A 27,800-nucleotide genomic window follows, 5' to 3' on the forward strand; every position below is an offset into this window, starting at 1 on the left:
ATTGTAACTATGTTATGATGTGAAATGCTGTGTTATGCGACTTTAGAATAACGTTAATGGCATTTCGACTGTAAGGTGATAAGTTAGTTATAGATATGTTTATCGTAAACGAATATATATATACAGTATATATATATATATATATATATATATATATATATATATATATATGCATATATATATGTATATATACATATGTATTTATATGTATATGCATATATATATATATATATATACACACATATATTCATTTACGATAAATATATAATTAACTTATCGCCTTACAGAGTCAAAATGCCAGTAACGTTATTCACATTATAACATAGTTATAAGTGAAGAATATTCTGAGAGCAATATTCATACTAGTGTTCTCGGTGCCCGTGTCGACGTGACAGCTAAAAAAGAAGAAATGAGAGAGAGAGAGAGAGAGAGAGAGAGAGAGAGAGAGAGAGAGAGAGAGGCTCATTTTCCCTAGGTGGAGGACGTTTGAGGAATCACGTAATGCCCTTTTTAAGGTCGCCAAAGGATCCCTTAGCAACACCTTTCAGTTCTGCCGGAGAATTTTTTGGGATATGATGGGCGTCACTGAAAGGAATTCGATGAAGTTTTAGAGGATTTTTAGCAAATTTCATAAACAGCGGAAGAAGTAGTTATTTGTGAAGACGGCTAATGTTTTAATTTCACCATTTACTCTTTTCAGCACCATCGTTACTATTACTGTTATTACTCTTACAAACATAACTGATATTTAAAAAAAAAAAAAAAACAGAAAGCCTGTTCGGTTTGATCTCATAACAAAACCTATTGACCCCTTCTCCCTTAAGTTCTGTTACCACTGAGATCACTTTAACATGCTATCGTAGATGTAGGGGTATTAACAAATTACTGGTAGTAACTGCAATAAAAAAAACTTACTCGACTCCATGAAAGAAGAGAAAGGAAGAATAGGTGTCAGACTGGTCCCAAAGGTGACGAACAAATTTACCCTCAAAATAACGTGGTCAATAAATATTTTATGTCCGAAACGCCAGCTCAAAATAGCCCACGGAACTGGTTTTTTTTCTCCTCCTTATGAAGTCCAGATATAACAATAATAAACAATCAAATTTTAAAAACTAAGGAAACCAGGCGACCTAATCAGACGAGATTGTAAGAGTATGCTTAACAGAAAGTTAAGCACATATCCATGAACTCGACCTCTTTCCTTTACATAAAATTATTGCTTAAAATTGTAATCTTGAACTCATTCACGCACCATGAGTCTTATGGCTTGCTCTTCGATGCAAGAGCTCGTGCTGGCGGAGTCCATCCTTACTCAGAAACAACAAAAACAACAACAACGACCAGGACTTACAACCCCCCTGAAAATTGTGTTGAAGTCACGACCTCTGGAGTCAACTCACTACCAGAATCAGAAATTCACTGTCTTCCTTTGTATTTCCAGAATCACTAAAGCCGTCATTTTCTAAGCAGCAACTGAAAAATCCAACAAATACAGAGAGCTCTGTGTACCAGGATAAGTGCCACAATAACTTGTTCCTATTTTCATAGGATCGGCAATACTTTTAAATGTACGACAAGCGTGAATTGAAAATATTTTATAATCTACTCCTGATGTAAATCCGGAATATCTCCAATAATAAAACGACGGAATTTTGAGAACGAGAGAGAGAGAGAGAGAGAGAGAGAGAGAGAGAGAGAGAGAGAGAGAGAGAGAGAGAGAGAGAGAATCCTACGACTTCCTTGACAACAGAAACAAGAGAAGAGAAAATGAAGACGTGCTGTCTCACTCGAGACAATAATCGTCTTCCACTGTCCATTTCAAAACGGATTCCCAAAACTTAATCGTTGTTTCAAGTGCGATACTGGAGGAGTTCTGTTATGAATCTCACTTTCCTGACCTATTTATCAACGACTTCTCAAGCATGCATATATATCTATCTACTGGTTTGTAAATTTCTCATCAGTAATTCTTTGCTATTTTCATCTATAGTCTAATATCCCTCACTTAAATGTTTTTTCTCTTGATCTTGTTTATTTTCCTCAGCTATTCATTGGTCTATTTTGGCTTGTTCTTCTTGAACGTGGGCAAGTTTTGAATATTAATGATAACAGTAATAAACAATGTATCAAACCGCTTCCTTGAGCAATAATTATAATAAAAAGACAGTCAAACGGGGAAATGAAAAAGGACATGATGCTCCAACCTCTGTGTATGATGCAGAAGTTGGGCATTACTTTCAGGAAATTCTGTTCGTTGCAGTGATTTCAACATTATTCACTTCATGACGTAATAACCGATCTTAAAGCTCACATTCTGCATATTTTTAACTTTCCATACTAATGAATTAAGACTTTGACATTTTTTTTACAATTTTACAGGTATAAGCACCATAGTCATCGGTGAGTGTTAGATGTTGCAACATATCAGTTATAAATCATCCCTTAGAAATATGTTTAACCAAGTTGTATGATTTCCCTTACTATTTCTTCTACTAGTACCACTGCTATTACTACTAGTACTAATGAAAATAATCATCATTTCAATATCAGAAAACCAAACTACTCTGTACCTCGCCCACTTGGCAACCAGACATCTAAGAGTCATGGTGATGTCATGTGTAAGAGGGTCCGGGGCTCTTAGGCCTAACGGCGCCAAGGTGACGTCAAACGTCGAAGGAGGGTCGTCACGTTGACAAGGAGGTACTCTGTGACTCTTCCCGCTTCCTGACTCCTTGACTGATGATAAGAATATCATTGCGAAAAACATCTATGAAAGAGAATCAGTGTTTCGTGATAAAAACACTTTTGATTGCTGCTTATACTTATGAAGCTCACACAAATATACAAACATCTGTTTGTTACAACACACACACATACACTCACACATACATACACACACACACACACACATATATCTATATATATATATATATATATATATATATATATATATATATATATATAATATATATATATATATATATATATATATATATATATATATATATATATATATATATATATATAATCACCTTTTTTTTTCTTAAGGAGGGGTGGCTCTATAGCGTGTTACCCTTCTATTTGCCAGATATTTTAAAAGTGGTTGCTAACATTATACCCATCTCTAAATTGGGTAGGCCAACTAAGTCGACTACCTATCACTTCCATAACTCAATGTCATCAAGTTTTCATGAAATGTGTCAAGGTTGGTTTGTTCTCGCCTAGGATTCGGAAAAAGGTGTCTTCGTTAGTGAGACAACGTCTTTACCATATGACCAATATCTATAACACATGCTATTTTAATCTTGACAGAGGCTGTCACCATGCAGTCTAACATTTTCCTGAGGCTTTTTCATTCTTAAAACTTTTAATGGTGCATACCTAACCATTTATATATGTAATGTTATTCTCGAAATATACACAAGGGAGGCGGCCAAAGAGGACACCAGTCCTCCGCCAATGAGAGTAACATGGTTACCCAATTTCCTCTTGTCTTTTATATTGCCTTATTCTAACAGCAGGAAACTGCTGCTTTATTTAAATACCCATAAGTGATGTTAACATGAACAAATGGATAAAAGAATCTGTGACCCAGATCCGGCCCCGTAACCACAGCAAAGCAAAATCAACCTTTCCTTCGAATGTAATGAATCTAATACTGTATCACAAAATTAGTCCAATAATTTTACCTAATCCTGCTGACACACGAACAAACCGGACCAGAAACATAACCTTATCGACGGGGTAATAAACCTTCTTTTTAAAGTCTCTTACATTACTTTCTTTCTTGCATAACCTTCCCCGGAGGTACTGTGATTTCTAGATTATGGACAACTGGGTGATCTCCTCTAGGGCATAAGTTACTACGCTTGTACGGTACGTTAGGTTAGTTTGGATGTTAACGGTTAGCCTAGTGCCACAACAAACCATGTTCACAAATCGCCTGCAGCAAAATTAAAGGAAAACAAAAATATCACGAATATTTACCTTAGTCCTGAGAATGTTCAGACATCGAAAGTGTAGAAAAAATAATAATTAAGAAACTGATAAACGTACTTTTAACACTACACTGACAGGCTCTCGGCCCCTTTCTGAAAGATGCAAACAAATGTGGCTTGAAGTTAACGCCTTAACGGTGACGTCATCAGGTACGGCCAACACGTAAATCAAACAAAAATCAAATTAAAATATATTCTAAATTTTTATTAAGATCTTGCGGTGGTTTAAAAATTTTTCCGAAATATTTGTCGTGCTTCTGTGATTTAGAGAAAACTAGTTGATGAACAGGAAAACCTAAGCGGAAAATTAGACTAACACTCATTCCTTTTCATTTATTTTTATTCAGTCTTATATTCTATGAGTACAGCAAATTCATTAATGCATTGTACTAAATCCTGCCATGAATAGGTAACGACCAAAATTAAAAATCACGAAAACCTCTTTTAATATAAATGTTGAAATTGCAACGAAGAAAATTATTGTGACGAGATATCTTAGCCAGCCCTGCTTTTGGGTGGCCCGTATAAGTATGGCAAGGTGTTGAAAGTATGAAGCTTTGTGTGGGCCTTTGGACTCATCTAATGCTAAATGTGTTAGAGTCCCCTTACTCCAATACTACAGAGTTATTCATAACCGTGTTTTCATGCAAATGCTCGCAAGGTCTAGCGAGGCTGTAACAGGCCTGCTAAATTACGTCGCCATAAACCATTGCATTAATTTTTCTGGCTTAATTTTTAGCTGCTACGTATACGCGCTTATCTATATGTGTTGCTGATTCACATTCATTGATTTGTCATCTTTATTTTTGTAGTATTCCATTTTTCCTAGATATGTTTCTATCGTGTCGTTTCACCTACCGAAGATGTGTACTTTGTTCAGCGAGGTAATTGCCTTTCATTCTTGTTCCATTTGAGTGTTTGCATAATAATAATAGTCTTCACATCCTTATTATCTGTACTATGTAACCCTTTTCTTACTTATATAGCTCCAATTTGTTTGCACAGTAGGTCTGTATATCTTTATTTTCTCTTTGTCTATACTTCGTTGTAGCCTATCTTGGTCTCCATAAAACTGAATGAAATTAAGTGAATGTGGCGAAAAGGAAAGGGAAAGGGAAAGTGAATAAAAAAAAATGTCAAGATGAGTGAAAATAAAGTGAAAATAAGGTGGATGTGAAAGAAAACAAGAGTTGAAGGTGGATGAAAGTATGGTGAAAGCAAATAAAGAGAAGGTGGTTCAAGAAATAATGATAACCCAAAAAACGATTAATGAAAATAAGATGAAGGTGAATGAAAGTAAAGTAAAAATGAGTGAAATAAGATGAAATCATTAATGCAAATGAATTTCCCTGCTTAACTGGCAGTGTCTTCAACTGCATAATAACCAGATGTATCTCCAGCTGCTAATCTCCTCGCCATGACATCCATCAACTGGCTCTTCCATTAAATTAAAGAAACAGTTCTTAAAATAGATGAATAACGCCAAACATTGATAAGTACAATAATATCAACTATGTCCACTGAAGTAATAAGATGTACTCCAATGAAAATGAGGTGAATATATATGAAAATTATAACAAGCAATATAGAGGTGAATGAAAATTACTTGATTTATTATATACGTCCTTTATTGTAAGAATGATCAGAGTTGGTTCCGTCTTCATACCTTTCTCGAGGGTCAAAGAATGACCTCAAGAATGTATCAGAAAGGAGCTCAACCCTGGAGATGTCAGGTACACATTTTATTTTCAAAAAAATTAATCACAATAATATTTATTATTTCTATTCCTGCCAACGTGAAAAAAAAAACTTGTTTTTATTTGCTTATGGAACTAAATGGGACGGCAGCGTGGGTCCTGATGTGGGCTTGCATTGTTAATTAAGACAATTAACGATAATTAAGTTAATCACATCCCGTCACAGGAAAAAACTGTGATCTTAAGACTATAAATAATTGAAATCATAAATAATGAATATCAGTTCACCAAAAACAAAATTAATTCAATAAATAGCATTTTGTTCAGAGATATCTGTCAAAAATTCAAGTTACAGAAACAAGATCTTACATCTGCACTTCACTCAGTATTTGGCTCAGAGATATTTCCCCAATTTCCTTAAAATCTCGAAAGCTTCAAAAACTTGATCTCACTTGTGCAGCGAAAGAACATTTTGATCAAAGAACTTTTTTTTCTCAAGTGACGTATATTGCATATCATTGGTTCGATACACGTACAATAAATGTCTGATTATATGTTGTTAGTGCTTCCATTATACGTAAAGTGACTCGTAATTAAGTAAGTAAAGACGTCAGAGTGGATATAATGCTTGATACATCATAGTATTCGCAACAAGAACCAATCTTTGCTCTTGATACGATGAGAGCTGGAAAAAACAGGTGTTCACAGGCAAATGTCAAGATCGGAATATAGAAATGAGACGGTTCATGCCACTTGAAAAGAGATTACTATACTTAATATTGCAATAAATAGGAGGGCATATATATAAATATGTATATATAGCACTTACAAGAGGTGAAATTCTCATATAAATATCAGATTAACAATCTCAGGACAGGACACAGGAGAGGAATCAGTGAACACTTGTACAGTATACAGAGGATCAGTTCTACGTTTATGAATTCACTCACCTACGGAAGACCAATTTGATATTTTATAGTTGGTTTAATGAACTTCGTTTTTAACTAAGGAAGACAGTTTTGTTTTTTACTAAGGAAGACATTGGTTACGATATTAAAAGTAAAAAATTTTGCTAACTTCAGAAGTGTCCAACGACACCAGTCGCGGGATTACATTCAATAACGCAGTGAAAAAGGACAATTTAACTTGTAGGTTGAATGCGTAATTTTTGGTTGAGAGAGAGAGAGAGAGAGAGAGAGAGAGAGAGAGAGAGAGAGAGAGAGAGAGAGATTAAGACAATGTCAATAAGATTGCATTGACTGAAAATCAGGTTCCACCAGAGTAGCTCAGACGACCTCATCAAGTTTCTCTTAATACCTAATAATATTTGTACTTATATATATCACAAGCGCATATATGCATAAGGCAATATTATATTAAGAGGACTTAACTTTCTATGAGAATGGGTAACATAGTGGGAGGATCCTCTTCTTAAAGCTACCAAGTGCATTGGTCATGACTGCAGGATCTGCAGGTGCCTCAAACGAAAACGTGGGCGCCTGGTTGACTCTAGACCAGCGTTGGAATCTCTCAGACTTGACTCGGCAGTTGACACACAATCAGCTTCGTTGAATGTGACAGCACCTTGTGTTTGGATCCAATTATTGACTTCTTAGACCGTGACTGCTCCTTGTGGTTGGATATAATATTAGACTTTTTAGGCTCTCTGTCCTTTGGGTGGAGTTCGATCACCAGTTGGTATGTAATCATTGGCTTCTCTTAAACTCTTTGACTGCGTTTCTTTATTGGAATAGTGCTAGTTTCCAATCTCTTCTGCTAATCTGGTTGGGTCTAATTCAGCCGCTGATAAGGCTGACAATCTCTCGATGTTAAACATGCTGTTTCATGAAGTCTGTTCATTAGCCACCCAACCAGGAGTTAATTACTGCTACTTTCGGCTGCCACTGGATAGCCTATTTTTCTTGGCATACTTTCTGGCTCTGAGAAATGAATGATAACAATTTGCCTCATCTTCGCCATACCTAGGAAACGCCATTGTGGAGGTCAGCTCTGGAATTGGATGATTCTGGCGGTCAAATAAGGTGAAGAATGCTGATGACGTCGACGCACACAAAGGGGTCAAAACAAGGCAGAAACTTCCAACCCCTTTTCAGTGAGTAAATTCCTCTTGAATAAGCGGAAGAAGATGAAGTGGGAAGAAATCCAGAGGTTTAAGTGTTGATGATGGCGATGGACGCCATGGGGAATGACTGTATTCTTTGCTAACATTCATTCCCTTTCAGTGAGTAAATTCATCTAGAAGATACAGAAGAAGTTGAAGGAGGAAGCAATCCGGAGGCGAGAACGTGGGTGAATGTTTAACTCAACTTGCCAGCAGTGATCTTTCCGGGTGTGTGTCTCTTCTCTTAGCAGACCAGGGCCGAGCGGAAGCATCGCCTTGTGATCACAGAGCAGCCTGTGCAGGTGCCGCAAGAACAGAAGGTACCCTCGCCGCACTTGCCCTGTTCCCAGAAGTGACCTCCGCAAGTTTCTCCGGGTCCCTGGAAATGTCAGATGGGACTGAATTTAGAAACGGTGTTCATTTAGCATGAGGATAAAACATATAAAAGCCAGGTAGAAACAGTATAGAAAACATTTCCAACAACCAAGCCAATGGTTTTTTTTTATGTCCAGTAGTCATCACACCTGTATTTCCACACATCTTGCATCACAATTTAAATTTATCTTTATAACCTAGGATTGAAATCGTTAGGGCTCTCTCTCTCTCTCTCTCTCTCTCTCTCTCTCTCTCTCTCTCTCTCTCTCTCTCTATATATATATATATATATATATATATATATATATATATATATATATATATATATATATATAATATATATACAGTATATATATATATATATATGTTGTATATATATAAAATAATATATACATACATATATACATAGATATATATATATATATAGTATATATATATATATATATATATATATATATATATATATATATATATATATATATATATATATATATATATATATATATATATATATACTGAGACTATATTTCACACTGTAACAGAGTTTATTATAAATCATATCTTGGGTTGTATCTGCACAGCCAAGACAGATTGGCCTCGGTCATTTCATCCAAGAAAAAGAAAAATATTTTTGTTAAACCTGCAACTCCTATCAGTAACGTCGAGAGAAACGTCCAGGGAAGAGTTTAATAATACGGAAATCACATCAGAAGTCGACCTGATTGGTGAAATTATAATTACTGACTGCTTACATTAAGCTAACAGTAAATGATGCAAAAGTTTAACGTGCATCTACCTCAGCAAATATTCTTCGCAGGAGAGAGAGAGAGAGAGAGAGAGAGAGAGAGAGAGAGAGAGAGAGAGAGAGAGATACAAAACTTTGCAAACTTGAACCTCGGAGGTGATACCTGGAATAATGTTGAATGTTATGCAAACAGTACCCTTGAATGTTGAATGGGGATGTTTATTACAAGGAGCGGGTCTTGAAAATCGAGCGCTTCAGAAAATGAATTTCTTCCACTCAACACTGTCATCGGAGTAAGTGGAACAAATACGTTCTGAACACGTCCGTCACTCACCGAGGTCGCGCTATAAGGAAAGCCAATGCACATATGCTGGCGAGCAAACGGTAGACAAAAAAGAGAAGAAGAGGAATATGACGAAACTTCGTTGATCTTTTGGTTCATGGTGAATGAAAAGTATGTTCTTGATTAAGCTGGCCTTATGCCAGCACGGGCTCTTGCTCATAGAGCAGCCCGTAAGAATGAAAAGTAGATGAGGGTAATAAAAATGGGTTATTGTGGAAAAGTAAAAAATTAATCATTTTGTCAATGGAGAATGAAACCCAAATGAAAAGGGGTTTTATAAACATAGAATTTAAACTGGATTAAGGAAGACAAAATCGAACAGAAAACGAGAGTGAACAATGAACAAAGAATAAATATTAAGTGACAAAAAGCGAAAGTAGATAGAGGAAAACTTAAAGTAGAGGAACTGGTAAAACGCGAAGGAAGGTGGAGGCGCAAAGTATAGCGAAGAGACAAAAGACGATCGAAATGCGGACAGCTACCGATAAAAATAAACGAGGATGAAAGTGTACGCAAGAATTTGCAAGACGAAAACAAGGTAATTGGGTATAAACAAAGGAAGAATAGAAAAGCTGATAAAGGACGTACAGAAGGGAGGGAAAGGAATGACCGTCAAAAAAATAAAATGAAGAGATAGTCAACACCAAAACCATGAAAGCAAATGAGGGAAAAAGAGCGAGAGAATAAAAGAACTAGTTCGTGCGTTCATAACTAGTGCACAGAGCATCGAAGGGGGATTAACTAAACGTAACTGAACTTAACCTACTGAAATGACAGGCAGTCTTCTGAACACAAATAACTACTGCAAGTCAACAATACAATATTCTCAAGATATTTCTCTAATGAAAGACGATATCACAAACGACCCATGTCTGGTAAAACGTGAAACCTTAAACAGTATTATATAACAATATGTGTCATATTTCAGTGAGCAAAATTTATAAATCATTCATTCGATTATAAAACTTTTGACGGAGTATTGAAGTTAGACAGGCTCCGGTGTCACCAGATCACCATGGGAATACGTCCGAATCTTTAAAATTTATTTTTTACTTATTTCTCAACCGAAAATTAGTCATGCTTGTATTTATATATGCTGATTTGTTCTCTCTCTCTCACTCTCTCTCTCTCTCTCTCTCTCTCTCTCTCTCTCTCTCTCTCTCCTGTCTGCTGCACATGTAACAGTCTACATGTTGAATAATAATAATAATAATAATAATAATAATAATAATAATAATAATAATAATAATAATAATAATAATGTGTTTCAACAGAAAGAATTTGAAAAAAACTCACCTTAGCGCACACTTCATTCCTGCACCAATCCAGAACGGTGCCATACGTGCATTTCTCTGGTGGGGGGCGATCATGTTGAGTACAACGAGGAGCACCTTCGCTGTTCCTGTGAAAATAAAAATATTCACTTTGATCAAGATTCTGGTCAAGCGTAGATGATTTGTCTGATAAGATAGATTTAGCATTCTTATGTGAATCGCTCAATCAGGCTGAATAATAATAATAATAATAATAATAATAATAACAATAATAATAATAATAATAATAATAATAATAATAATTCAGTATATTTAGTCATTAGTATCGAATTTGAAATAATGTTTCTTTGTCGAAATATATCGTATTATGGTGAATAACAAAATCTGTATGTATACATATATTATATATATAAATATATATATATATATATATATATGTATATATATATGTATATATATACATATACACACATACACACACAAACACACATATGTACATATATATGTGTGTGTGTGTTTGAGCACACACACACATACACACACACACACACACACACACACGGCGCTTTTTATAAAAATGACTTACTGGAGAAGAAGAAGAACAAAGAAGAGAGACATGAGAATGCAAGCAGCAAACGACTTCATCTTGATGTTGTTGTATTCTTGTCTTTCCCTGGAATAAAAGTATGAGGAGTGAGTGCTTTGGTTCGAGAAGCCATTTACTTATATTTGCGTAGTAATTTTTTTTTTATATTTACGTAAAGCGTTTCATATACTGTATATCTCATAAATATATACCTTCCCGGAATTATAAGAACGCAAAATGAATTAATATAAAGATACTAATCACGACAGAAAGAAATCTGATGTATGCTTTCTTTATGAGTCTCCGTGACAATCCAGGGTTATACAAACTGCTAATACTCATTAATGTTTTATAAGTAAAGGGAAATTAACGATTTAGAAATAGTCATACAAATCACGTGTGAAAAATATTATTAAGAATTTTCAACTACCAAAACTCCTCATAAATGCTTTAAATAAATTACGAACGCCTTTATCAATAAAAATGTCTTTATCAATAAAAAATCTGTAGGAACTGACCAGGTCCTCTTTTGCCCTCAATCGCAAGCTAGCGCATACCAACTCTTACTCAAGATCCTTCCCAGTTGGCCAAACGTTTAAAAGCGCACTAAATGGCTTATATTACAAGCAAACATTCTTCTTCCCTATTTTCATATTTCTTTTTCATTCAAATGCGAATCCAAAAGTCTTCTCGGACGTTCCTCAAGACTCCCTTGGCAACAACTGATGTCTACTTCTGAATGATCTGTCCTTCACGCTTCTTTATTTTCTGTACCGTGTAAGTTAAAGTTTTTGTTATAAATATTCTTTGTTCGTTATTTGCATTCTAAAACGTTTCACGAAATTCACGGCAATACCTTACGTCTTTTAATGAATTAGATTGTTTTATGATGGCTATACGTACTGATTACATCCCAGAAAATAAAAGTCAATAGATAAACGTATTAAAATCACTGACCGATCTTTAAAGTGATCTCGGGTCACATTTCGTGGAATATCAATCCTCATCCTAGCATTAAACTGAACACACATTCTATTAGATTAAACTAAAATCAGAAGAACGAACAATCAATTTAAAATCTAAAGAAAAACTGGTCAAAGACGCAGGACGGCTGTAAATTCCCGATCCGGGGACACACGGCTGACATGCCCGTGGAAACGTTCGCCGAGCTCCCGCAGTCCCGCAAGGAAACGTTTAGCCCCATTACTTGCTGAACCGCCGGGGTCAGTTTAAAATGTGGCCACAGTCTAAGTATTTTACTCTTAAAAGAGTGTCTAGAAGCTTTAAATATTAAATTATTTAATGTGGTGTGTAGACACAACTTATATTCACCCTAAAAATATGATATGAACCAGAGAATAAGTGGCCACAAAGGAATATGATGCTAACAAAAACTTCATCTTTGCAATACTCTGTAAGAAAAACATAGTAAAAAGGCAATAACAGCCTCTGGGAAACAGTTCTTAAATTTACTCTAGAAAGCAAAATCACAACTGGAAACTAAACTTAATAACTACGATACAGTATGAACAAAATTAAGCAGAGGAATAAGATTCCCGCAGCTTACCAGTAAGTAACTTGAGAAATGTCAGTCGATGATGGTGGTGGCTGTAAGAGTCAGAACGAAGATGTTGGTCGTTCGGGAGAAAAACGGGTAGTTGTCGCAGGTGTATCCGGGCGAAGTGGCCTCTTGTAGTAACTGCCACGGAAGAAGCCCTCAACAAACCTGACCACAACTACCTTTCAGACCTCTTACTGAGCTACAACGGGTCATGCTACAGATTATATACCCGCGAGTTCACGCCTCGATCACATGACCGACGCCCCTGGACCTAGCCAACCAAAGAGACAAGAGGAGGAGGTGGAGTAGGCGTAGGAGGAGAAGGAGAAGGAGAAGGAGAAGGAGGAGGAGGAGGAGGAGGAGGAGGAGGAGGAGGAGGAGGAGGAGGAGGAGCAGCGGTCTCCTTCCCGAAACACCCCTATCGCCATCACTAGGCGACAGAAGAGGGGCACTACAATTCCCCTCTCGACTTCTTCATCTTCCCGGTTCCCCCCTCGGAGCTTTAGCGTATTCCCTCACTCATAAGGCCCCGGCCCCCCTCTCCATTCTTTCCAACCCCCTTCTCCTTCTCTCCTCAGCTTTTCTATAGACTCATTTCTCTCTCTGTCTCTCCCCTTTTTCTCGTCACCTCTATGCCAAAGACCGCTTCGTCTCACAGTTGTATACCCCGACGGAGGGGGAGGAGCAGGGCAGGCTAAACGCGGCCACCCTAGCAACAGGGCATCACGAGCGTTATAGGTGGCAGGTCGAGCTGCCCCTGAGAGACAGAGAAAAGTCCTGGCTTTCCCTAACTGAGAAAAATTGCCAAATATTTTTATGACTTGGCTTCTCACTCCTCCTAAGGAACCGAGGCTCATTTTCTTTTCGACCGAATGTCCAGTGCCCTTAAGACCAAGCCCCCCCTAACCGATCCTGTACCCCTACATAAACATCTCCTCCCTGATCTTCCCCCACCACTTTTCTCTCTCCTGGATACAGACCCCTCCCTTTTCCTCCTCCTTCCATTCCTCCTCCTCCTCCTCTTTTTCTTCTTCTTCTTCTTCTTCTTCTTCTTCTTCTTCTTCTTCTTCTTCTTCCTTTCAGTGGCACCCCGGATACCAAAACACCAATAACCCTTCGCCAAAGCACCCCAGCCCCCCTCCACCCCCATACAAGCCCTATGCCCCTGTGCCATTCTCCGGCAGTGGGGCATCGGTGCTAAGAGGAGGAGAAGGAGGCAAAGTGCTGGCCACCCCCTTAAGCAGCCCTGCCCTGACTCAGGGCCAAGGTCAAATCCCCAAAATGCCTTATGAAATTGTAATGGACATTTCACTAGAGGAACATCACGGTCCTTTCACATGTTATTAATGGTTCTTTCGTTACGTTTGGTAATTATCTTAATTGATTTTACAGGAAAACTTGTTCCTGATCTGTAAGTAAACAAAGGCCTGCATACTGCTTTTTGGTAGGGTTTTCTTTTAGGATTTAAAAAGTCACAGGTAACATATTATACTCAGTTAATGAAAACATACCGAATCACGAAAACTTACAAAATATAAAATTACTGGCAGTAATTACGATTAAACCTGATGAAACTGGAGAAGTGTCATCTTTTAATTCTGGATGTTGAATACCAAAAGCAAATTTTTCACTGGTAGTATAATTACTCCAATGTCTTGCGGTTCGCATTCAGTCGCCGCCCACGACAGAGCTGAGAAAGTTCAGAAACGTATGGACTATTGACTTCTTTTTAAAGACGAGAATAAACATTTACACACACACACACATATATAATATATATATATATATATATATATATATATATATATATATATATATATATATATATATATTCATATCTATATATACACATATGTATACCCACACATACATGCATATATATATATATATATATATATATATATATATATATATATATATATATATATAAAAGGCAGATTTATTCGAACAACTCAAGTATCCCCTTTTGTGTTCATCATTTAGAACACTGTATACGCGCATGTGAAAAAGACAGCACATTTTTAGTACCACGTAACATTTCAGTGCATAATTTAAAGCAAAATACTTTCCCCTATTCCATCACGCTTCATTGTTCCATGTTTTGTGTGGCTAACATTGATGAAAATAATAGCGATATTTATTTTGAAAAGTAACAGTTATTGCTTACCATAACTCATTAAGAATTTGTTTTCATCTCTAAAAGAAATGGAACCAAACTTGTCTTCCAAAGATCGCCTCCGATAAAATTAATTTCTTTTTTATACATATTCGGATACGAAATAAGCACTGACTTCGTTACCCGTGCACAAATTTACTGGCTTATATTTTAGTTAAATAAATAAGTTTCCTAGCCACATGTGATTCTGAGGTGAAATCAAAACTGTCATTATCAATATTACTTAACAAACTAAACTGATATTCCTTTCTGTGTCAATTGAAGATCGACTGCCTGAACTTATCATGAAATAATAATAATAATAATAATAATAATAATAATAATTATTATTATTATTATTATTGTTATTATTATTAATTACAAAATATTAGTAACAGTAACAATAAAAATCCTCATTATCACAACAAACCTACTGAATAGGTCACGAGGTATCATGAAATTAGAATAATACAACAAACTATCATGATAATATCAGCAATGATGAAACATTAGTATTTCAACGATCACAATCATCATCACCATTATTATTATTATTATTATTATTATTATTATTATTATTATTATTATTATTAGATACCTAATTCAAGAGGCATTATTACATAACGATTCAGTTTCCTAGTTTGCATCTCACATTCCTGTCTACAAATAGATTGCTTGCTCTTCAACGGGGGGCAATATGAGTACAAGCCTCGGACAAAGATACCCAAAGATTTCTCTTTTAAACCGCGTGTCATAGCAGATTTATTCCTGTATATCAATGACTATGTATGTGTGAAAGTAGTTAATCCCGTACTTATACTTGCTGAAAGCATCAGCATAATTATCTATATTCTCATTGTCTCAAGGCTTAATATTAGAAATTAAGAAAATGTCACGTGCAAAATTAAGATATGTACATGTTTTCACAGATATTAAGCCACACATTTCGTTTAATATTCAGTTCACTGTACCTTGGGAATAACTTACACCCAAGGGGAACTGTAAATGATAAATGCTTCGTCACCGGTGAGATTAGTCACCGCTGGGATTAGAACTGGCGCTCGCTTGGGAAACAATGAAAATACAGTGACTATGATGACGGCTCAGCGGTCGTAGTCACTGTATTTTCGTTGCTTCTCGACTAGGCAGCAGTTTGAATCTCACTTGTGATGAAGCACTTATCACTTACAATTCCCTTTCGGTGCAGTGAACGGGATATTAAACGTAATTTGTGGCTTAATGTCTGTGAATATAAGAAAATTGTCCTAGCGTATGTGACAAAAAATCACACACACACACACACACACACACATATACTGTATACCAGAGAGAGCATAGCCATGTATATGCCCATCGTTGTGGAAATGATGGTACATCTCGGTTAACTGAAAATGGAAGATAAAATTAAAATTCAGGGAGTTAAACTAATTAGTGCTTCGGTGAATTGCAATTCAGAGCTCCGAAATGAGAAAATTTCGACAAAACTTGAGACAAGACCCTATTTTTTTTTTTCTGCCTTTTTAGGTCAGCCATGAACTTTTTTCTTTATGAAAGTAATTCCCAAAACTTCACCCTCTCCAGAGAAGGCTTGAAATTTGTACTTTCTAAAAGTGGAAATGCATGAATACTTTCTAAAGGAGGGGATGTACGAAAACTTTCTGAAGTAGGGAATATATGAGTACTTTCTACAGGTGTAATGTATGAAGAGAAAACTGCCTTTCATGAAAGTTAAATGCAATTTTGAATGTTTATAAAAGGAAAATTACTCAAAACTAATTGAGATGAATTTTTTACCAAGTATTATGACATTAAAAGAATTAAAAATGTAGAGATGAATAAAAGTGGTTACAAGTTAATGTAGGTGAAAATACGGCTCAGTTCCTTTTGAGACTATTCAGTTATTTGGAAAGGAAAGATATTGATTCGTTGAGTGAAAAGAAGAGATGAAGGCGTGGAAAATGCAGTCAAGAAACGCGAGAATGCACGCAGCATAAAGGCGAACGGTGCAGCGTGTGTAAGGGACATCATCACAATACTGATGAGCCTTCCGTGTAGGCCTAGGCGTAGGTAGCGGCTAAGTTTTCTGCGCAGGGGCTCATCAGTGATTCAGCAGATAAAAAAGAATTGCGGGGGTGACCATCGTCTTCTTGTATTTTTCCCCTCGAGCTATCCCTTGTCAAGGGAAAACCCTTAATGCTTTATATACATACATATATATATATATATATATATATATATATATATATATATATATATATATATATATATATATATATATATATATATATATATATATATATATATATATATATATATATATATATATATTCAGTACAATTTCTTATATATGTGTGTTCGTGTACGTTCTGATGCACAGCATTAGTGCTCGGTTACTTCTTTCACATGTAATGAGTATAAACAACTGATAGAATAATCATTATATTGCTTTAATTATCGCTGTCAAAGCAAGAGAAGAAAGACTTTGTACCGAATATGATTACAGCTTAACCTTCGCCACTTCCAACAGAAGTGAAACACTCTATACAGCACGTTTACTGAATACTCAATACTACCTCCCACTCTTTCCATATTTGAACGTCCGCTTTAAAATTCCTTAAACAAGCACTTTACATAATCCACTACCAACATCGCGCGTCAAGCTCCCATGATATCTGCTCAATTTATGCAACTATCGTAACACGGAGGGACGAGGCATGACCAGACAAGGTGCCATATGATTCGTAAAAGTCACACACAAACAGGTCTGAAAAGAGATGGAAAGTAGGTGGAATGTATGGACAGTGAAGAAGTGAAGAACACTAACGCTTTCCACTCTATAGTCTTGGCTGTTGAATATATACGTGTGTATAAATATATATATATATATATATATATATATATATATATATATATATATATATATATATATAAAGTGAAGAAGTGAAGAACACTTTAATGCTTTTCATTCTATAACCTGCCTGTTGAATATATATATATATATATATATATATATATATATATATATATATATATATATATATATATATATATATATATATATAAATTTATATACATATAATATATGTATATATAAATTTATATATATATACATATATACATATACATATATATATATATATATATTATATATATATATATATATATATATATATATATATATGTATATATATATATATATATATATATATATATATATATACAGTATATATATACAGTATATATATATATTAGTTATGTACATTCCTATATTCAAATGGATACGAGTAATCTCACTGCTGACATTATAATGTCCAGCAGCGGAGATATATTTAGATATTAATCAGTACAGCACACCATCAATCATCTTAATGAAGACCTACAGCAGCGGCAGTTTTATCCAGTGACAAGGGCAGTAACAGACGACTTACGTGAAGCAGCGTTATGTAACTCGCCGCCATCCTGCGATGAATGAACATTCTTAAGGAACAACTCAGCAACAACAAAAGCCGGAGACAGACAAACAGACAAACAGACACACTAATATTACAGAGTTTTGCATGGAGTCCTTTCACGCTAGGTTGTTAAATATATTCAAGTTATTCGGATAATGTATGATGTATAATGATGAATTCATGATGGACTCGTCATGATAATGTAAGGTGTATAATGATGAATTCATGATGGACTCATCTTGATAATGTATAGTGTAAAGTGAATTCATGATGGACTCATCTTGATAAAGTATAGTGTATAATGATGAATTCATGATGGACTCATCTTGATAATGTATAGTGTATAGTGATGAATTCATGATGGACTCATCTTGATAATGTATAGTGCATAATGATGAATCCATGATGGACTCATCTTGATAATGTATAGTGTATAATGATGAATTCGTGATGACTCATCTTAATAAAGTAACCATGCGTCTTATCTCAGATATTGTTCACATACACACTGCATTCTGCTACTAAAGGGGTGTTTTGATTACTCCTTCTTTGACTTGATGAAGCTCCGGAAAATAAGCGTTAACTTGGAAGATGGCACTTCGTAAAAAGTATGGATTGTCCTTGGAGAAAAAACAAAAAAAAAAAAAGGTTTGTGTTAATCGTAATGGATCCTCAAACATCTGATCATATGTACTTGGTTTCATTCATATCTCTCTTGATACTATATTTTGGGGATGGGTACAGCATTTCGGTATTTTATTCTTGAACCATTTCATGGGTTGATGAGCTCTTGATCAATATACATCCTTAATCAGTTTTAGGGCCTCATCCACCAAGATGCAACTGTTTAATGCAAGTTTCACGAATGCTCTTTTTATTTTTCCAAGGTAAGGGATTAAACTCCATGCTCAGCCTTCACTTTTATCAGGACTTGGAGACTGGCAAGACGGGGAAGCATTTTCCTTCCTGTGCCCATACGTGAAACGTGTAAAACCTCTAACACCTTGAATGCTGGTTTATTTTTTTCCAATATTACTATACTTGTCGTCTCCCAAACCTTAAATTAATGAAAGTTAAATTGCAAAAGTCTTGTCTTGTCTAATGAATTTCAACTGCCACTCTAGAGCACCTAGTAAGAAAGTGACAAAGATGAGCAAGAGCTTTCGTTAAAAGTCGCCTCCCAAAAGTAACTGATGAGCTAAAGCTAAAAGTGCACCTAAGTTTCAGCTGGGCTGAGACCAAAGAATTCAGAAAAACTGTGATATTCAGATTCATCGCCCCGAGGATGCACAAACCTTCGTGGAGATACAAATTACACACGGAAATATCTTGTATAATTTGGATGCTGTTGAAGTGAGGCAAGGTCCCCCACCAGCCATACTTTCCGTAAGGGAAAAAGAACCGGAAAACACAGAAGAAAATGCTTTCATGGATAAAACTAAAATTCTCTCCAGTCTGACACACATCTTATTGTAAAACATACTCATAAACTCTATAATATGAGGACCGTTGGAACTAGCAAGCAAATCCAGTCACCGGCACAGCATTGGAGAAAATATGAAAAATGGTGCAAAATTTAAGGATCCAAAGGTGCATCCAAAATATCGCAGCATTCTGCAAGGCTGCTCAGTTTCTTCCAGCCTAACTAGGTCTGGATATGAAGAGGAGCCTCATGGACTGAGCCACGCTGGATACATAAAACCAATTTAGAAAGATTCACAAAATTCAGGATATGACTTTTGTATTTTTAGATTAAGCAGAGACAACGACTCTTAAAACAAGCTTTGTATTACGTCAGGATCTACTTACGCATCTGAATGAAAATGACCCAGTACTGAACTGTGCATAAAACTCTATGTTCACCTTCTCAAACTTTGTTCATTTTTTTTACTCACATAATTCCATCACCATACATTTTCAAACCACCATCAATTTCAACTGATAGTCTGGACCCAAGAAAAACTTCTATTATGGCAGAATTAATTGTGTAACATTAGCTAATGAAAGCACAATTTTATATTAGAAAAATAACCATTTTATAGGTTATACGTACAAAATATTCACAACAGTATTGCAACAAAAAAATTACTTCCACTTGCAAATACTTCACAAAAGTCACATCAAAATCTAAAAGTAGGTATGGTCCGGGTATATAAGAAATTATAAAGCTTGGAGCTGTAGGGATCCTTCATGGTATAGAACAGTACAACTTCAAGTGACGTAAAAATGAACTTATCACGTAGGAAATCAAAGTTCCAACCGATGTTCCGTAAAAGCTGCACAATTTTCCGGATACGAGTTCAGCGCATGATTAAGTTTTCCGGTGTGATGACAACGCTAAAACTCACCGGGCTTCTGTCGCTCGTTATAGTGTCAGCTGGCCTTATGCCAGCAAGGTTTACGTAGTAAGTCTGATTTCCTAGAACTACCGAGAATCGAATATTCAAGAATGTATTCTACAAAAGCATACCGTATCAAGGATGTTGGCTAATAACTTCTTAAACTGAAGCGTTGAGTGTTCCACTGGAATATTCAGGGTAGAAAAGGGCTCGAATCTGTAATTTATGGCTAAATATTTGAAAGTATATGAATATCACTGTAAAAGTTACATATTCTTATAAACACATAAACGCAAATATATATATATATATATATATATATATATATATATATATATATATATATATATATATATATATATATATATATATATATATATATATATATAAATGCTGCTACGCTGAAAAAGTTAATTAGCATTTGGAAAGATAATGGTGATTTTTACGTTGGGGATGGGAAAATCAATCTTTCTAAGCAAAAAGACGATTGGCAAATATAAAGAACTCACTGCATCTCGATATTCTCAGGATATGACAGATATTAGAAGTCAAAGGGAATGATAAAAAAATCTAAGAATAAAAAAAATACGAGTAAAGACAATAAGAAATTACTCACAGGTTCTGAGCAATTGCAAATGAGAGTCATAGGGAGGGTGAAGTCGAAATGTCGCTGCCTTACTTATCATTAGGCCATACTAACTTTGACTTCTAGAATCATGAAATTAAATTTACCATCAAGAAAAAAATACTCAGACCACTCATTTTTTTTAATATTCATACTTTTTTAGGTTAATGAATTTTATATAAAAAAAAAACTTCTTCCAACAACTTTTGCGGTTGTTGTGAAATACTGGCGTGAAAGCGCTGATATTTACACTGCCAATATAGCTGCCATCCATGCACTAAATGCAATACAGTAAATAGTAACTTTAATTATATTTCTTACCACTAACAAGTGTCCTAAATCTCCGGAAATTCCATTATTGTTTTCTGGCGACATGAAACGCCTCCATTTTCGAAAGCTGTAAAGATAAGCTAGTAAATTATGTGGTCAAGAGGAGATGGCCTATAATCCTCAATGGCATGTCCTGTTGCAAATCAAATTTAGAACCCAGAGTTAACACTCACAGAGATTCATCGTTCTTAAGATGAAGATTAATGGAACGGTTTATTTTTCGTATTAAGAAACAGGTAACAAAGGAGAAAGTTAGAAATGTACAGCTAGAAGACTGTATAGAATTGCAAAAAGGAGAAAGTTAGAAATGTACAACTAGACTCGAACAAAGGAGAAAGTTTGAATGGTACAGCTGGATGAGTGTATAGAATTGATCAAAGGAGAAAGTTTGAACGGTACAGCTAGAAGAGTGCATAGAATTGAACAAAGGAGAATATTGGAATGGTAGGCTACAGCTAGAAGAGTGTATAGAATTGAACAAAGGAGAAAGTTGGAATGGTACAGCTAGGAGAGTGTATAGAATCGAACAAAGGAGAAAGTTGGAATGGTACAGCTAGAAGAGTGTATAAAATCAAACAAAGAAGAACGTTGGAACGGTACAGCTAGAAGAGTGTATAGAATCAATAAAAGGAGAAAATTGGAGTGGTACAGCTAGAAGATTGTAAAGAATACAACAAAGGAGAAAGTCGGAATGGTACTGCTAGGAGAGTGTACAGAATCGCACAAAGGAGACTTGGAATGATACAGCTTGAAGTGTGTATAGAACTGAACAAATGAGAAAGTTGGAACAGTACAGCAAGAAGAGTGTATAGAATCGTACAAAGGAGAAAGTTGGAATGGTACAACTAGAAGAGTGTATAGAATCGAATAAAGCAGAAACTTGGAATGGTACAGATACAAGATTGTATAGAATTGCACAAAGAAGAAAGTTAGAACGGTGCAGCCTAGAAGAGTGTAGAGAATCACACAAGGGAGAAAGTTAGAACAGTACAGCTAGAAGGGTGTACAGAATTGAACAAAGGAGAAAGTTGGAATGTTACAGCTAGAAGAGTGTATAGAATCAAAGGCGAAAGTTGGAGCGGTACAGCTAGAAGAGTATATAGAATCAAAGGAGAAAGTTAGAATGGTACAGCTAGAAGAGTGTATAGAATTGAACAAAGGAGAAAGTTGGAACGTCACAGCTACAAGAGTGTATAGAATAAAAGGAGAAAGTTAGAATGGTACAGCTAGAAGTGTATAGAATCAAAGGAGAAAGTTAGAATGGTATAACTAGAGGAGTGTATAGAAATGAACAAAGGAGAAAGTTGGAGCGTTACAACTACAAGAGTATATAGAATCGAACAGAGGAGAAAGCTGGAGTGGTACAGCTAGAAGAGTGTATAGAATCGCACAAAGGAGAAAGTTAGAATGGTATAGTTAGAAGAATGTATAGAATCGCACAAAGGAGAATACTGGAATGGTACGGCTAGAAGAGTGTATAGAATCGCGCAAAGGAGAAAATTAGAGTGGTACAGCTAGAAGAGTGTATAGAATCATACAAAGGAGAAAGTTAGAATGACGCAGTAAACGAGTGTACAGAATCGTGCTGACTAAGACAGAGCAACAAATAAAGCTTTAATACTATAGGCAGAGTCGGTTGTTAAGCGGGAGAGATTTTTTGGTCCTAGCCTAATTGTTTATTGAGGAGGCTGAGATTTTGAGAGGGCGTATGATGAGGTTTACAGAGTTGAAGAGGGCAATTTTTTTTTTCCGGGCTGTTCTGTGCGAATTGTGGTTCGTTAACATCACTTAAGTTTCTACATGTAAACAGAAGCCTGTGTAACCATTTGGGTATAAACTCAAGACGAGTTTAAACAAAATATGGGGCTTGAAATTTGTGCGTTCTTGACATCCTTGGAATCCAAGTCAGTTTAGTGCAACAAAGGCTCATAGTTAGAAGAGAGAAGCAATACTATAAAAATGAAGCAAAATATGGAATAACTGAATTGGCCTTTGAACCAAGATGTATCGTTGGACGCTATCAATATTAATTCCTTGCCGATTAGTCACTGAGTAACTTCTGAAAGGCTGAAAGAATGAACAGATAAACGGGTGCAGGACAGGAATGACAACTTGGGTAAGAAAATCGATCAGGGAGGAGGTCATTTAGTCAAGTACGGAGAATGGGGAAAGATAAATAGAGAGTATTTAAATGAGGGAGGTTTTATAGGAAAGTTGACAGGGAACAAAAATTAAATAAACAAATTTTAAGCATTGAAGGATGCAATATCAGCAAAGGTACAGGATATGCCAACGTGTGCAAATGCAGGTGAGTAACAATGACTCGAGTCTCGAAAAAGAAAATGTTTATCTTTTTCTCGTTATGAAATAAAACGTACAAGCCCTAAGCATACACAAGGTATGAGAATTCGTGCACATAACGAGTCGGACATATTCGGTGTGTTGTCATGGGGACAGCAGCCTCCCTTCCGCCGAAAGAAAATTCGGTGGGCCAAAAGCAAGGCTTGAAATGACAGTAGTCGCGAGTAATGGCGGTGGGAGCGACCATCCAAAATGGGGGAAAACACAACAGGCGATATGTAAAGATCCTGGAGCAAATTGGGATTATTATTGTAGCGTTGGGTAACTCCACCGACACATTGTCCTGTGACCTCTCCCTTACCCGGACCCCCTACCCCAACCCCGACCCCAGCCATCCACACCAACCCTTCCCAACCCCGCGTCCCCGCCACCCTCAAACCCCAAAAGAAACATGGGATAAATGCTTTTCTCCTCTTCTCCTCCTCATCCTCAAATTCTTCTTCTTTCTTCTTCTTCTTGCTCCTTCTTGTAGAGCCCCTAACCCATGGCAACAGGAGAAAGAAACTCCTCACCAACGACGCCCAATTCCTCCTCCTCCTCCTCCTCCTCCTCCTTCTCAGTTCTCCCCTCCCCAACCACCCTACTAACCCCCTGCCCCTCCTAATCTAGTTTCACACACTACCTTCTCAGAAATAACAAAGACGCTTCTGGCTTATAGGATATCTAATATTGTCGGTCTTCCCGACAACATTTTCCTTGTTTCTCTGTTGTACATACAAGCATGCATATACTGGCCACACATACGAAAGCGTACACATACATACATACATACACATACATACATATATATATATTATATATACAGGAATATTATATATATAGGAATATATATATTATATATACAGGAATATATATATATATATATATATATATATATATATATATATATATATATATATATATATATATATATATATATGTATGTATGTATGTATGTATGTATATATATTGTGCGAAAATTAATTAATTTACTTGTATTTAAGTGCATGAAATAAGCTGATATGTGCATTCACACATTTTTATTTCAGTCATGATTTTTTTTTCAATATCGTAAATATTCGAAAAATAATAGTAAAGCAATTGTAATTCTTGACAAACTTTCCCGTTGCAGAATCAGAGGGAAATATAAAGAAACTGTCGAAAGAAAACTAGCAATAATATAAGATAAAATCCGAAGTTTAGCTACTAAGGAGCATTCGAATGATTAGCTAAATTTCCCTTGGCTGAATTCTTGTAATGAATAACATGCAACTACAACAACAACAACGCGTTTTGGATAATGATAAGGATTTCTCAAAGAGGAATAGAGAGTGTTTTTAACCGGAGGCACCATCAAATAAAAAAGGGGAAAAAAACGAAATTCCTTCCTATTTTGGTTTTCACTAAATCGGATTTATAATCATCTCAGTCAGGTTAACAAACGAATAAGGCAATTGCTCCAATAAACGTAGGAGGCATGCTAATTTGAATTAGCCACTGGTAAAAACTTATCATTCTGGCCTTCATACACAGAAAGTGGCAGGTCAGCCCTAAAATTCAGGAACACCAGACACAGACAGCACTATTATCATCATTAGTATTAGTCTTATAATTGTTGTTGTCGCTACTTTGTTTTTATTCAAAAGACCGATGGCATATTTTTCTGGAGCGGGACGAAAGAAAATTAACTTACCTAGAACCCCTATGAGAAAAAGAAAGCCCATTTGTATGACAATGAGAGCAAAGATTAAACTACACGTGAAATATAAATCGCAAGAAATAACCAATAATTCATAAATCAGCGGCTTATAAGTTAAAGGAAAAGAAGGAATATAGAATTTAGGCCAGAGGCCAAGTGCCGGGACCCATGAGGTCATTCAGCGCAGAAACGGAAATTGACAGTAGAAAGGTTTGAAAGGTGTAGCAGGAGGAAAACCTCTAAGCAGTTGCACTATGAAACAATTGTTAGGAGAAGGTGGATAGCAAGATGGAAGAAAGAGATTATGAATGGAGGTACAGTAAAAGGAATGAAAGGGGTTGCAGCTAGAGGCCGAAGGGACGCTGCAAAGAACTGTAAGTAATGCCTACAGTGCACCGCGTGAGGTGCACTGACGAGGTGCACCGACGGCGCTACCCCCCTATACAGAGCTTATAAGTAGAATAGATTCCAGAATAAAAACTAAAAGCAAACAAACAACGAAGAGGAAACTCTAAACTTAAGAACCTGGACAGGAAGCAATGTTATCACTGTTGACTTTGGTCAGTATTTGCATGGGTTACCAGCAATGGAGGCCTGGCAGGACCGTGGACTCAACTGGCATTGGATCTGAGCTATACCTGGATGGGCAACCAGCTATATTCAATAAAGGCCTAAAAAAGTTGATGCATAGGCTCCCATGACCACCTATGAGGGAGAAGGCGTAAGGTTAGTACCTTCATTCCGGAAATCAATGCTTAGAGTCTCTCAACAAACCTTAGGAGTGTGGTGCGTGCAATGGAAGCTCACCTAAAAGCTAACAAATGGAGAAAAGGGGATATAGAGCCCTCGACAACAATTTTTAAAAATCAGTCTTAGAAAATAACAAAGGCAAAACGAAATTTAACTTAAGAAATTTTTAGGTAAATGGACGTTCGGACAAACCACCATAGCTCAGTAAACCCATGTATATACTTTGTTTGTGTTATTCCTCTCTAGAGCCACTATATAATAATAAAAATTACTTTAGGCACACACACACACACACACACACACACACACACACATATATATATATATATATATATATATATATATATATATATATATATATATATATATATATATATATATATATATATATGCGTGTGTGTGTGTATGAATCAAATACTCAGTAAGCTATACGGTCTTGCCTGACGCTCTTCAAATGCCAGCTGCCCTGTTTCTTCTACACATTCTCTGTCGGTATCGAGTAACTTTAAAGTTCTTCTGAGGACTGACTGAGAGTAAAAGGAAGTCAGCATCAAAGGAATAAAAAAGCTATCAAATATGAGCTTGGAAACAATTCTTACCCAATAATAGTCCTAAACTCTTCATTTGTTTCGATGTTTCTTTTTATCACTTTTCTAACAATTAGTAGTAATCTTTGCTTACACCAGTAATAATAATAATAATAATAATAATAATAATAATAATAATAATAATAATAATAATAATAATAATAATAGTGTCCCTTAAGTTGTCCTTTGCACAGGATACTAGGTCTTGGCAGGAAATACCACTGAAAAGAAGCAAATGGGAAATACACATGTTAACGAGAGCTTTGTGTTGTGGAATATGGGACCTACTGATTCCATCTTCGGTTGTCAAAGGAAATATAATCAACGCATGAAGTCAAAGAAGTATATAAAAATTATGAAAGTAATTTTAAAAGCAATTTTTGAAAGGATATTTATGAGATCCGCATTTTGTAACTTTATCTGTCTTTGGCTTCGCTCATGAATTTTTATTTATCTTTAAGCATTATGATTGTTCTAACAGTAAACTGTTCTTGAAACTCCTATAATGATGCAGTATCTTGTATTTGCTCTATATTTTTCGTTGATTCCTCTCCAGGAAACTGTTATTAACTTAGGAAGACAAGGGGAAACCTTTCGTATTAGTTTCTGAAAAAAAAAAAATTGTTTACTTGTGACACTCAAGCTTTATAATGTACTGATGGGTCCTTCTTTAGAATTACGATGTCATACTCTGGGTGCACAAATAATCTAAACACAAACACACACATACATACACACGCAAACACTATATAGTGTGTATGTGTATATGTATATATATATATATATATATATATATATATATATATATATATATATATA

At 35.7% G+C, this 27,800-nt stretch overlaps 1 protein-coding gene across 1 annotated transcript; it reads right to left on the reverse strand.

The window, feature by feature from the left end:
- Nucleotides 1-5,611: 5,611 nt before the first annotated feature.
- Nucleotides 5,612-12,902, reverse strand: LOC136844494 (neuroparsin-A-like). The gene is made up of 4 exons (XM_067113813.1): nucleotides 12,711-12,902; nucleotides 11,144-11,230; nucleotides 10,580-10,685; nucleotides 5,612-8,199 (listed from the first exon to the last, which is right to left on the reverse strand). Exons 2-4 carry the CDS (start codon nucleotides 11,200-11,202, stop codon nucleotides 8,065-8,067), a joined length of 300 nt encoding a protein of 99 aa, XP_066969914.1. The 5' UTR covers nucleotides 11,203-11,230; nucleotides 12,711-12,902; the 3' UTR covers nucleotides 5,612-8,064.
- Nucleotides 12,903-27,800: the final 14,898 nt, after the last annotated feature.

Source organism: Macrobrachium rosenbergii, chromosome 12, assembly GCF_040412425.1.
Source record: "Macrobrachium rosenbergii isolate ZJJX-2024 chromosome 12, ASM4041242v1, whole genome shotgun sequence".
In the NCBI taxonomy this organism is placed as follows: Eukaryota; Metazoa; Arthropoda; class Malacostraca; order Decapoda; family Palaemonidae; genus Macrobrachium; species Macrobrachium rosenbergii.

Bases quoted from the DNA above. Each gene is read 5' to 3' on its own strand.
- LOC136844494 (XM_067113813.1), bottom strand. From the start codon at position 11,202: ATGAAGTCGTTTGCTGCTTGCATTCTCATGTCTCTCTTCTTTGTTCTT. The intron at 10,686-11,143 runs GTAAGTCATTTT...TTATTTTCACAG, and splicing joins TTTGTTCTTCTTCTTCTCCA to GAACAGCGAAGGTGCTCCTC. The intron at 8,200-10,579 runs GTGAGTTTTTTT...TGACATTTCCAG, and splicing joins GGAATGAAGTGTGCGCTAAG to GGACCCGGAGAAACTTGCGG.